Consider the following 12,262-nt stretch of genomic DNA (forward strand, 5'->3'; position numbering starts at 1 on the left):
CCTCCGGTGGTGGCCAAGAGGTTTCCGCAGCAGAATGAGGGGAGAAGGAAGACGGACCATTCACTGGGATGGCGAAGGACAACGGTGAAGGGCCAGGGGTTCCAGGGTCCGGTGGGAAAGGTGGAGAATGGAATGACCATGTCCCTATTTGTTCCCACAAGGCCAGACCGGGGGGGGGGGGGGGGAGAAGGAATTCCCTTTTAGAAAGTCTGCATGCTTGCACATTTCCTGCTGCTTCACTCTTCCTGGCTGCGCCTTGCTGATACGCTTCCTGATACTTAATATACAGTCTCCGGGCACTTCTGGCCATCGGTTCCCCAGGTCCCTCCCCATCTTGCCTTGCGGCTCGCCATAATTTGAGTTGATCACGGGTTTTAAGTCTGAATTGTGAAGCTTTTCATGTGATCAGACCTTTGTTCTGTCCTTTGACTATTTCACCCTGGGTTTCCTTCTAGTACTTTCCCTCAGGCCTGGTATTCAGACTAAAGGAACTTGGTAGGAGTTTTTGTTTCGAACTTTGTGTTCTGTTTCATTACCCGAGGATTAAGGAAACAAACTGCAGTTTGTTCAGTCATCTGCCAGACAAACCTTGGGCAGGGCAACAATCAGTGGGTGAAACGAAGCATTGGGGGATTATATGCAAAGTATGTGCTGCTTTTAAATGCCATGTCATAGTTCTGTGAACAGGACAAGGATCATTTCTCAGAAAATCACAAGCTCCAACTCACTCCAGACGATAATTTCCCAGGAAGCTCGAGGTTGCTGCTGCTTTCATCCTGTGATCTTACAAGTGCAGAATTCAGCAAAATCATGGGTGTAGTGCGGGCATGTGGCTTTCATTAACTATCTGCCCTTGTGCTGCAAGATTCTAGTCCTCATGGTTCATGGGTTTAGCAATATGCAGGCAATTGCCCCAAGCCAATGGAGGCTGCTCTTCATGTAGACCTTTGACCTCAGGCACCTAGCTTGCTGCCTGAGAGGGATCCCAGTTTTGGAGATCCAGGTGTGCATGGACCATATTGCTCCAATGGGGATGTCTGCAGCAGAAAGCTGCACAACACTTTGTTAAAGAAAGCTTAGTCCTTCACAGAACACTGAATCAGTTCATGAACAGATTCATTTACATATGAGCAAAACGGCTGTTCTTCTGAAGACAAAAAATGTTCGTTGCCACTTGATGAATACACGCGTCATATTAACAAACACCGGCAGAAAAGAGGCTTTCCTTGCTGGGGGAAGGAGAGCACCAGGGGATGCCACCTCGGAATGGTGCTTGGCAAGGTTTGCAATGAAAATAGCACTTGCTTTAATCTCCTCCCTGATTAATCAAGGCACCTGCTTAGTTGGTCAGAAGTCTGGACAGTCTATTAACTTATCTGATTGATTCACTGCAGCGCAACACACACTTGTGTATGCAGAAAAACCCCTTCCTTCTTTCCTTCCATCTGTCCGTCCATCCATCTGTCCTTCTTCAACTTGTAAGCTGCCCCCTTTGACACTAATCTGGCTTTTCCTTTCCCGGTAATTGGGAGATGGGTCCCAAGTCAGTGGCGGAGCCCCCGCTATACCTGCCGAGGGTCCTGAACTCGGTCATCTGCAAAATCTCTAGGCAGGGCAGGGAACAACCCCTGCCTGAAATCCTGAAGAGCTGTTGCTGCCAGCCCGTGCTGCCAGCACTGGGCCAAGTCAGGCAGGGCAGACATGGTGCACGGTGGCTTTTGGCTTTCCAATGACAGGAAGATTCTTTTGCGCCTTCTGCCTTTCCTGAAATGAGCATTCCTTGCAGCTTGCCATCATCAAAGCTCGAGCGAGGCCATTTGAGTTGACTTTGGAATGCCCTCCGTGTTCTCATGGGCAGGCGCTCACAAAGGCTTGTTTCTGAAGTCTCCAGACCCAACGATGAGAAACCGAGGGCTCCTCCCCATTTCCCCCTTCGCTCGAGGCCAAGCTGGTGCGTGATCCAAGCCTTCAGACCTCCACTCCAGAGCCACGTAAAGATTCCCACGGCAATCAGCTGCCTGTAGCATATCTTTAGAGCTGGAATGTTTATGGAACTGGTTTTTCCACCACCTTCTTGGACAAAAGTCTGTTTGTCAAGATCTTGCACGGAGTCATCAGAAGCTGTTGCAAGGGTCACACGCTCCCTGTCTCGGGGACCGTCCTTCCCCTTTGCCACCATGGCATGTCACGTTTGCCTCTCCACCCAAGGGCCGTGGCATTTCTGTGGTGCACGTGAGCCTGGGGCAGGACCCTGCCAGCTGAAAGGCCCTCGCAAGCTCAGCTCCGGCGGCGCCGCGACCCTCTGCTGACACAGCCCCTGTTCTGCAGCACGGAGACCTTCCTAGCAAAGGGCAGCCCTCAATTCAGCTCTGCCTTTCCTCCTGAGACCCTTAATTCACATGGGTAAGGTATGTACCCCACTCCCTTCCAGGCAGAGCGGTCCAAAACAGCCTCTGATCAGGATGCCAGCAGCAATCCGTTACGCAAATCTGTTTAGAAAAAGTAATCAGCTCACCAACAACTGACAGGAATCCAGACAGAATTAAACGTCTGGAGACACAAACCCGAACGGCCCCCGTCGCCAGCCATCTTGGAGAGCCATTCCCAGGGTAAGTTTGCCTCCCTTGTCAGGAGGAGGGGACACAGGAGGGCTGCCATGCGCGCAGAAGCAAGGTGTCCTCCGTTAGTTTTCCGGAGTCCTGGATGTCTGCGGTCCTTTGTCCACAAGCACAGAGCCTCTAGAGCCTTGGGCAGAGGAGGAATAAACAAATTGGTAAGGCAGCGTTGCAAACGCCCCATTTGTAGTATAGTCTAAGGTGGAATTGCTGGTTGCCCTCCCTTTGGTAAACATCAGGCTGTCTGAGCTCTGCGTGGACGTGGCACCCGACTGGGGTGGCAGCACCGGTCACGTCTGGGGAGCAGCTGCTTGGTGCCGATGCGGCCACAGCGCAGGGCCAGCTTGCGGGGCTGTGTCCTTCCACAGGGAGGCCACTTAGATCAAAGGGGCAGGTCACAACGGCAGTACTATTGGCGTGCTGGCAATGGAAGTACGCTTGGCAACAATAAAAACAACCTCGCTGCCAGAAAAATAGAAAAACCAAGCATATGTAGAACGGGGAGCCATTTAGCCAGAGTTTTACCGCTTGCAGCCTGTGAAGGCTGGGGAGTCCTTTCCTGGGGAAAAGGAGGAGGAGGTCCCAGCAGGCACATCTCCCTGGGACAAGCTTTCCAAGAACATGGGGCTGCCACCAAGAAGGCACTGCCTGCAGTCACCAAATGCCTTCGACAACAGAGTCACATGGATGGGGCTTCCTCTTATGGTCCCACTGCCAACACGTGGGCAGGCTGGCGGGAAGGTATTCTGATCTGAGCCGGCCCAAGACAGCGCAGGTCAGGGCGAGCACCTTGGCTTCCCCACTGACCCACCCTCCAGGCCTATCTCCCCACTCAGGAGCTCGGAGCTGCCTCCACCTAGATTTCTCCACGCTGTGCTGGTGCTGAAGTTAGATCCCTCCATAAATAGCCTCCGCAGTTGCCCCTGTTCACCCAGAGCCCTTTGGGGCGGCTCAGCTCAGTTGAGGCACTGCCCCTCTTGCAGCATCACCGGGAGGGGGGGTGCCTTGCTTTACCAGGATGTGGGGGTCGTCTCTCCAGGCTGCCTGCTGCTGCACATCGCCGCCAAGGAAGTAGCCTCCTCCCCAGTCACGCCTGGGTCCATCTGGTCCCGTCCGGTCAGCACTGACTGGCAGCAGCAGTTCCCCAGAAGCGCGTTGTGAGAAGGGGGTACTTGAAGCTTCTCTCCAGCCATGGGAGCCAGTCTTGCCATTGCCCTGCTTCCAACAGTGAAAGGGAACTGGGCTTCTCGAGAAACCAGCTCCCCTTGAGTTATTTCACCGCTTTTGATACACACACTTTTCATGCCTCTCTTTAGGCCTGATCTTGGAAAATGATTTTGATGCCCTTTTTAAGGGCACCATCGAGAAAAGCTTGAGCCCTTCTGCTCAGAAGTCCCTTCGAGGCGTCTCGAGCGCCTGTCTAGCTTCCCCTTTGCACGTAAAAGGAAGCTTCAAAAGGCAGCCCAGCCGGCGATCGCTGGCCCTGCCCAGGCTCCTCCGCACTGAGAGACGGGAGCTAATTTGGTGCCCCAGGTCCTGGACGTGCGGGGTCTGGCTGTCGATAGGCATGGCCCAACGTGCCTCTCCTTTCTTCCCATGAGGGACCTCGGTGTGGGAGTGCAGCCCCAGGGGCAGAGGCTCTGTGGAAATTGCTTTTGGGAGGGTGCATCCCACAGGCCTGCACTGCTGGCGTCTTCCCAGGGCAAGGGAGACGCCTGGTGTTTATAACACCCCAGGCCTCCTTGATCAGCGTACTCCTACGAAAGCCTTCGGGGATGCTGCATTAGCCCTGGGGGAAGACAGGCGTGGGGAATCGTCAGTCTTTAGCTGGCCATCCTGTTCACAGGGCCAGGGTTGTTCCCAAAAGTGCCCTGAATGGAGCCACTGTGGTCCTGGGAAGAGGCAGGTGGGAAGGAACCAAGCTTGTCCTTTTTGGCTTCGGGTTTTAGGAAGAGCCAGGAGACGAGCTGCATTCTTGGTGTCCTGGTGTGCCAACTCCTTCCCATTGACCTAACGACAGAATGAGGGCCTTCTTTCTTCGACCTTAAAATGGCTCCTTCTTTCTCTCAAAGGAGCTTTGAGGATCTGGCGGCTCCTCCCTCCACACTGGCACGTCGTACGTCTGGGTACCCACGGGCGGCTGCGGGGAGGGGGATACCGTCTTCTGCTCTGCCATGCGCTTCAGCTGTTTACAAGCGAGAGCATGGAGCCCTGCATGCCTCAGCAGTGGCGCAGCCGCTCTGGGTATTTCTGCCACTGTGTGCGCTCTTTCCTAATGTGGCTTTCGCTGGACACCCCCACACCTTGAAGAAGGATCCAGACGCAGTCAAAAATAAGCTGCACTTGGGAAACCTAATTTTGATGCCAGGGTGCCTTGCCTTTTATAGCCTGCAGCGAACGAAGGGTGGCTCCCAGAAGTCACACCAAGTCATTCATTTAAGGTTTGGGGCTTGTGGCCACTGTCATTACTTAAGTGTTCTTTGGTTAAAAATGTGCTTCAGTGAACGGTTGCTGCGTGGATCACCTGGAACTCTCGAAGCAAGGAGGGATCCTGGCAGCCAGTTGCGAAGGGGCATTTCAGGTTGCCAGGAAGCAGCCCGGGGTGGTCAAATGCTCTCGAGCAGAAAGTCTGGCACCAGGAAGCAAAACTCTGTGAAAAGCAGCACCACATTTCATGCATTCCTAGGAGCAGAAACGGACCTAACAAACTGACCCCTGTCTGGAGCAGAGTGAAGGCTGTTCTTGTTAGTCACCATGGACAACACTCCTCCAGGCCTTCCTGTCCTCCACCATCCCCTGGAGTCCCCCCAAGCTCACACCCACTGCTCCACTGGCCCCATCCAGCCACCTCATCCTCTGCCATCCCCTTCTCCTTTTGCCATCTATTATTCCCAGCACTGGGCTCTTCTCCAGGGAGTCCTTCCTTCTCATTAGGTGGCCAAAGTATTTGAGTTTCATCTTCAGCATCTGGCCTTCTAAAGAGCAGTCAGGGTTGGTTTCCTTAAGATTGACTGGTTTGATCTCTTTGCAGTTCATTTCTGTACATAAACATTTTCCTGCATCAGAGTTTTACATGAATACATCATGCTGACTGGGCAGGATGGGATTTATAGGGTTTGCTCTTGCTCTTCCCTTAACACCCATTGTCTCTAGATAAAAATGGTTACCCCCAAAGAATCTAAACTGGTTCCGCCTCCACACATAAGTGCATGCAATGCAGCCTGGAGTTCCACAGAGTTGGCACACTGCAGCTCAGCCTTCTCCCATGAATAATCCATTTAAATTCCCCCCCCCCCATTGCCCCTGTTTTTCCCTTTTGCCTACTGAACATGCATCCCTTACTGAGTTGTTCTGAGGAGATGTCTCCTTAGGTTTTTCTTCTTAAACCTTGTTGTTGTTGTTAGTCGCAAAGTCATGTCCAGCCCACCCAGGACCCCATGGACAACATTCCTCCAGGCCTTCCTGTCCTCCACCATCCCTCGGAGTCCACTCAAGCCCACACCAACTGCTTCAGTGACTCCATCCAGCCACCTCATCCTTTGCCGTCCCCTTCTTCCTTTGCCGTCTATTGTTCCCAGCATTAGGCTCTTCTCCAAGGAGCCCTTCCTTCTCGTTAGGTGGCCAAAGTATCTGAGTTTCATCTTCAGGATCTGGCCTTCTAAAGAGCAATGTTAAGATTGCGTGTGCATAACCGCACTGCATTGCGCCACTGGGTTTATGCGATATTTTCTAGTGACTCGGTTGTTGGAAAGGGCCCCTTCATTGCTGGTACATGCCACCGTTTCTGATGCATGGTGACCCTAGCAGGGTGGGCCCTCCAGAGCATCTTGCCCTCCTCTGCTTCCTTGGCGGAATCGAGCCCTCTCACAGATGGTCTTCCTTTCTCCTGCCTTTGCCTTCCCTAGCATGACTGCCTTCTCCAGGGAGTTTTGCCCTCCCAGGATGCAGATCACACCAGCTTTCATTGTGGTATTTTTGCTTGCAGGGAATGTTCCAGACTGATTTGATCTAGGACCCGCAAGCTCATCTTTCTGTCACCTGCTGGTGCTAAACTGCCTTTCTGGTTTTTCTCCCTGCTTTTCCTTATGAGGATGCCCGATTCAAAAGCAATCACCACACGGAACAGCGCAAGTTGCAAGCACTGCGCTTCTTTGGGGTTCACTTCCACCCCCTGGTCTCTAGCAGATAAAACTTGTGCCCGGTGCATATTTCTGTAAATAAAGGGGCAGGGACAGCAGTAGAGGGTCCTCAAAACTCCTCTCAGGGAAGATTTCTGTGGAACTCCGGTCTCCAGCTGCCCCACGCTTCCCATCCGTGCCACGCAGCTGTTTCTGCACCTGCCTTCACTTTGCACCAAACGGCATTCTCTCCTGCCTATAAAGCTATCCTGGCCCCCCACGCCAGGACGTGTGTCTCAGACTCTGGTGGCCAGCAACTCGCCGCAAGAGGCCGGGAAAACCGGGACCGACCTTTTCATCCCCCTCAGATGCCAGGCTTCCCCTCCTGTCCCCGCACTGGGTGGGCTGGAACAGGCCCTGCGTAGTCCCGCATGCACTGGCACCAGGCCAGGTTTAGCGCAAGCCAGGTGTTTCCAATACAATACGGGGTGCAGCCGGGGAGTTGGTTAAACAAAGATGTGTGTGAGTGCAGCCCGGCCAGGCCCTGTGGTTTACAAGAGACACACGGCGGTAGAAATAGCACCGTCCGGGAGTTATTTTGGCAACAGACAGTCTGGTTTAGGAGAGTGGAGAAGTGACAGTTTCTGTATACAGTTGCAACTTGGGCGACCTGAGGGCTGGTGTGTCTCCAGGCTGAGGGCAAGGTAAGGAGGTGTCTGAAATGGAAGAGCCCCGCCGGGGGCCTCGCCGGGCGCATGGCTCTTTTTCTGCGTTGTCCTTGCGGCAAGGCCAGGAAGCAAGCTCAGCTCCGGGGTCCCCGGCTTTGGGGGCAGCTTCTGAGTGCAGTGAACGGCAGCAGAGCGGGAGAGGACAGCTCTGTGCCACGGGGCACGATCCACCGGGACTCGCGCTGCCCACCGGTGCCTCCGCTGCAGCGATCTTGCCCGTGGCGGCTGGCGTGGCGGGGCTGAGGGGTGCCACAGGAGGCCCCCGGACCGCAAGCGTTGCAGCTGAGCTGTGCCAGGCCTACACCAGCACCCTCCGTCTCTCTCGTCTCCATCCTAGCGCCCTCCACAGGTCCCATCATCCACGGCTATCTGGGGATGATGGGAGGCCAGTTGGGAAAGCCTGCCCTAGGCTATCTCTGCCCACTGCAGCCCACCAAGTGAATGTTCCAGTGGAAGGTGGGCCACCCAGGTGCATTCCCTGGTGCTTTTTCCAGCCCCAGCAGAGGGAGCGCAAGGTCCCCCTTCCTGCTGGGTGTCCCCTTCCATGGGACAAGACCCTCCTCCCCCCCAGCCACCATCCTCACCCCATCTGTCAACAGCTGGGCTGGCTGCAGAAATGAGGGAACTGGGTCTTTTCAGCCTGGAGGAGACTTCGAGGGAATCTATTGGTGCCATACAGGTCTGTGAGGGGGTGTCACACGGAGGTGGGTAGAGACCTGTTCTTCCCTGCAGAGGAGGGCAGGATGCACTCCAACAGAGCCAAGCACTAGGAACCAAGGTTCAATTTGGATGCCAGGAAATACTTCCTGATGGATAGGACCCCTTATGGAATGGGCTTCCACAGGTGGTGGTTGAGGCCCCATCAGTGAGGGTGCTCAAGGATAGGCTGGGCATGCACATGGTGGGCATGTCGTGAGCAGAGCCAGCTGGAGCCAGGGGTCAGACTAGATGGCCTGGGAGGCCCCTTCCGACTTGCTCTGTTTCTATGTTTCTAATACCCCAGGTCCTGTAAAAGCCAATGACCAGAAGAGTGCACTGGCCTTGGCCTTCTGAAGCAAAACCTGCCTTCCTGACCGTTTCTCCAACATTTGCCAGCAAAGCATGTGGAAAGAATGACCATAGTTCAGAATTGCATCCCCACAGGAATGTTATGACGTGTGTGTAGATCTTGACTGTTGTGCTGAGTGGAAGAAGCAGGTATTTGAGCTCCCAGAATCCCCCAAGCTTCCCTCCAAAGCTTGCTTGTGTTCCTTGTTTTACGTCTTTGAAAAAGATTACAGTTGGCCAGGATTATCTGCATGGGTGACTTAAATGTTGTGAACTGCCGAGAGCTTCAGCTGCAGGCAGCATGGAGATGTTGTTCTTGTTAATATAATACAGTTATCACATCCCCTCTCCCCCATTGACAAAAGCATTATGTCTATTTTAGTGGAAGAATGTGCACATCAGAGTACATTTTTAGAAATGCAAGTCCGGACCTGATGAACATGTGGTTTTCTGAAACGTGCCCCCCCCCCACATACCTTGCCTTTGGGCTTTCAGGATTTGTGCTGGGCAGATGCGGTGGCCTGGTGCCCCCTGGTGCTCAGCAACAGAACAAGCTTGGGAGGGAGCCCTGCCCGCCAGAGCAGATACGGCCACCGAAGGCACATGAAAGGGTTTCAAATTGCTGGAAGGAACAAAGGCTCTAGTCCATAGTGTTGCTTCAGGAGGGGATTCCCTCCCCTCCCGTGCAGCTGAATTTGTTCTCCGCACATTCCACCTTTCAATGAACAACAGTCGAGGCACTTCATGGCCGGGGAGTGCTGCTCTCCATGTGTTTTGGACACAGCTCCCAGCACTCCTGACCATCAACTATGTCGGTTGGGGCTGATGGGAACTGAAGTCCAAAACATCCGGAGGGCCACAAGTTAGGGGAATCCTGTGCTGGCGCCACCGGGTTAGCTGGACTGTGGGACGGGCTCCTTCGGAGGCCGCCTCCGTGTCCTACAAAGGGCATCCGAGGCCAGTTTGCCCACAGGCAGGCAAGCACACGGTTCTCTGGGTCAACTGCACGCCTAGGTGGTCAGCACTGCGGTGGGGCACCCAGGCGTCTGGGACACCCTTCCGGGGGGTGGGGCAAAGAACTGCTCTGCGTGAGCAGCATCTCCGTGCGGAGCGGGCTGCCTGTCTGATTAAGCCCCTCTTGGGCGGGCAACTGCACCTGGTGACCGTCCACCTGCAAAGCCCCTGCCTGAGCCCGGGCCCGGCCCTGATGCTGCAGGGAGCTGAGCCCCGCAAGCCCCTCGCATGCCAGGGGCCCCTGCTGCGGGACGGCCAGCCCGAGCACTGACGTGGCCACGCAGGGGGGCGAGGCTCGCCGCCTCCTGCCCTGCTAACATGTCCTGGGGCGGGGAGTCGGCTTCGCTATTTGCAGCGTTTTTGGCCTGCTTGCAGGGCCGATCCTTGCCAGGCCCGCCGGCATCCCCGGGCCGGCAGAGTTCACGCCGGGCCAGCCCTGCTCTTGCAAGGGGCCGCCACAGAGCAGCGCGCTTCCGCCCCCTAGCGGGCAAAGGAAGAACCTCGCCGGGAACGAGCGGGCCAATCGGGGGCGCGGAAGGCGAGCCCGCAGCCTGGCACAGACAGGAGCCGGCGCCTGGAGCGGCCCTAGAGATCGGGCAGAGAAGGCGCCGCCACATTTCCGGTTTCCATGAGGACACTTCCTCATGCAGAGCTGCGAGGGGCTAGCCGCAATGCCTAGTCCTGCACACTCTCGCAGCCCCGCTCCTCTCACACACGAGCCCCTTCCCCGCACGTTCAACCGAGAGTTGGAAGTCTAGAGCCGGCCCTTCTCCGTGACTTTCCGCGCGCCACTCAGAACGCCCGGCTATGCGGGGGCAGCACAGCGCCGCCTGCCTGCGGGGAAGATGGCGGCGGGGGAGGGCGGTGAGGGCTCTCCCTCGCGCAGGCGCGCTGGAACGACCACGCGCGAGCGAGCGCGCCCAAGGGACGGCGGGAGAGCGAGCGCGCAGGCGCGTTTCTCTCACGCGCTCGCCTCCCCCTCCGCGGTTCGCCGCTCGGCCAGCCTGTCGGTCCCGGCCCGGCCTCGCGTCCCGCCGCCGCCGCCGCCGCCGCCATGGAGTGCCCCCACCTGGGCTCCAGCGTCTGCCTCGTGCCCGACTCGGCCAGGTTCCCGCAGGGCTCGCCTTCGTCGTGGTGCTGCAGCGGTGAGGGGGCCCCGGGGGCCGCATGTCGGGGCCGGGGCGCCGCTGCCGCCGCCCCTCCCCAGCCCGTGCCCGGCCGGCTCCTTTGTTCCCGGGCGGCCCGGGCGCCCCGGGCGCCCCTTTACCGGCCCCCGCGCGCGCCGTCGCCTGGATTCCCCCCTCCCCGGGCCCCGTCCCGAGGCCGGCCCGCCCCTTGCTGCTCCCGGTGGGGGGGGGGTCTCACTCGCTTCCTCCCGTGGGCTGCCCAGTCTGCGTCGCGCCCGCGCAGCGCGCGACCTCCCCCCCCCCCCCGGTAAAGTCGCCCCGGCAGGAAGCGCAGGCTGCTGGTGGGGCTGCTGCGATGGGGGCGCGGGCTTCCTCTGCCGCTGCGCCCCCGCAGGCGCACGGGCTTTGCCTCCCCGCTTCCTGCCTGTTGCTTGCACCCTCGGCCGCCTTCGTGGGGCTGGTCCGCCCGCACAGCCGCCCCGAGCTTCGGTGGGGGCCGCTCCTCTGGCTTTCAGGCCTTTTAAAGGCAAGATTGCAAACATCTTTAAATTGTCCGTAAAGAAATGTTGTGGGTGCAGGTTCTCGGGCCGACATTGCCTGCCTTAACTCCGGGCTCCCACATTTTCTTCCCCGCCCGCATCATGGAATTTGTCCACCTGATTAACTTTGTTGCACATGGCTTGTTTTTTCTTCTCTTTTGCTCTCTGATTTTTATTGGCTTTGAGCTTATCTCTTTGCCTCCCTATGCGACACCCTTCCTTTCACAAGGATTCCCTCCTCTGCTGCTCTTAGAGTAGCCGGTTAGGGGCACCTCTTTCTCAGCCCCTCTGATACTTCCCACCTGCTAGGTTGTCCCTTAAATTGTAAGGTTTTTTCCCCCAACAAATATATATTGTGCATCTCTTTTTCATTCTGTCCATTTTAAGTTCTCTCTCCTATGTAAGCTCCCACAGCAAATCCTGGACTGAATTCCCATTTCTCTTGCTGTTTTCTTCCTCATGTCCCACCAAGGCGAGGAGATGCGGGGCAGCTGTTGCTGGAAAGGATACGAGTCATGATGGCTTAGATATTTTTCTTTACCAAGAGGAAAGATATTTGCCACTGCCCCAACCTGGGATGGTGCCCCTGCCTGGAGACCTTATAGGGACCAAATTTTCTGCTGCATTTTAAGGTGGGACATCCACCATGCCTCCACCTCCCTGAGCCCAAATTTGCCACTTCAAATTTCTTCAGGAGGGCTCTTGACCTCCTCTTCTCCCTTTTGTTTTTGCTAGGCCTGTTTTCCCTGTGCCACTGTGTGGATTTGGGAAAGTTTGATTTGTGCGTTTCTGCTGAGCTTTGTCTAGCTTTTTGGGAGACTGCAGCCTAGCTGGCTTGCTCCCGACCATGTGCCTGGCAGAGAGACATTGTCTCTTTCAGGAACTCAGAGAGAAGGCGGGGAGGTTGCTTTCATCTCCGAAAGAATGCAGGAATCTCTTACTAGCTGCTTTGTTCTAGTGAGAGAGGAGTGATGAAGGAAAGAGGACCCCCCAGAGATGAGGTTGAAGAGGCTATGCAGGTTTAATGTGCTGGAAGGTGCAGCTTGTATTTTTGAGTTAGGCCATGTCTATGTG

General features: G+C 56.1%; 1 protein-coding gene across 3 annotated transcripts in view; it reads left to right on the plus strand.

The window, feature by feature from the left end:
* Positions 1 to 10,506: 10,506 nt before the first annotated feature.
* The window catches only part of USP3 (ubiquitin specific peptidase 3), a 31,058-nt gene continuing 29,302 nt past the window's right edge, over positions 10,507 to 12,262 (plus strand). Inside the window, exon 1 of one of the 3 annotated variants that reach the window (XM_044438650.1) lies at positions 10,507 to 10,667. In XM_044438650.1, coding sequence (XP_044294585.1) covers positions 10,577 to 10,667 — 91 coding nt within the window. In that variant the 5' untranslated portion in view covers positions 10,507 to 10,576. Of the gene's footprint in view, positions 10,668 to 11,027; positions 11,821 to 12,262 lie in introns of those variants that run through there. The other 2 variants (XM_044438649.1, XM_044438652.1) reach the window with 2 other exon arrangements.

Source organism: Varanus komodoensis, unplaced genomic scaffold (assembly GCF_004798865.1).
Source record: "Varanus komodoensis strain SLA01 unplaced genomic scaffold, ASM479886v1 scaffold33, whole genome shotgun sequence".
NCBI classification, from domain to species: domain Eukaryota; kingdom Metazoa; phylum Chordata; class Lepidosauria; order Squamata; family Varanidae; genus Varanus; species Varanus komodoensis.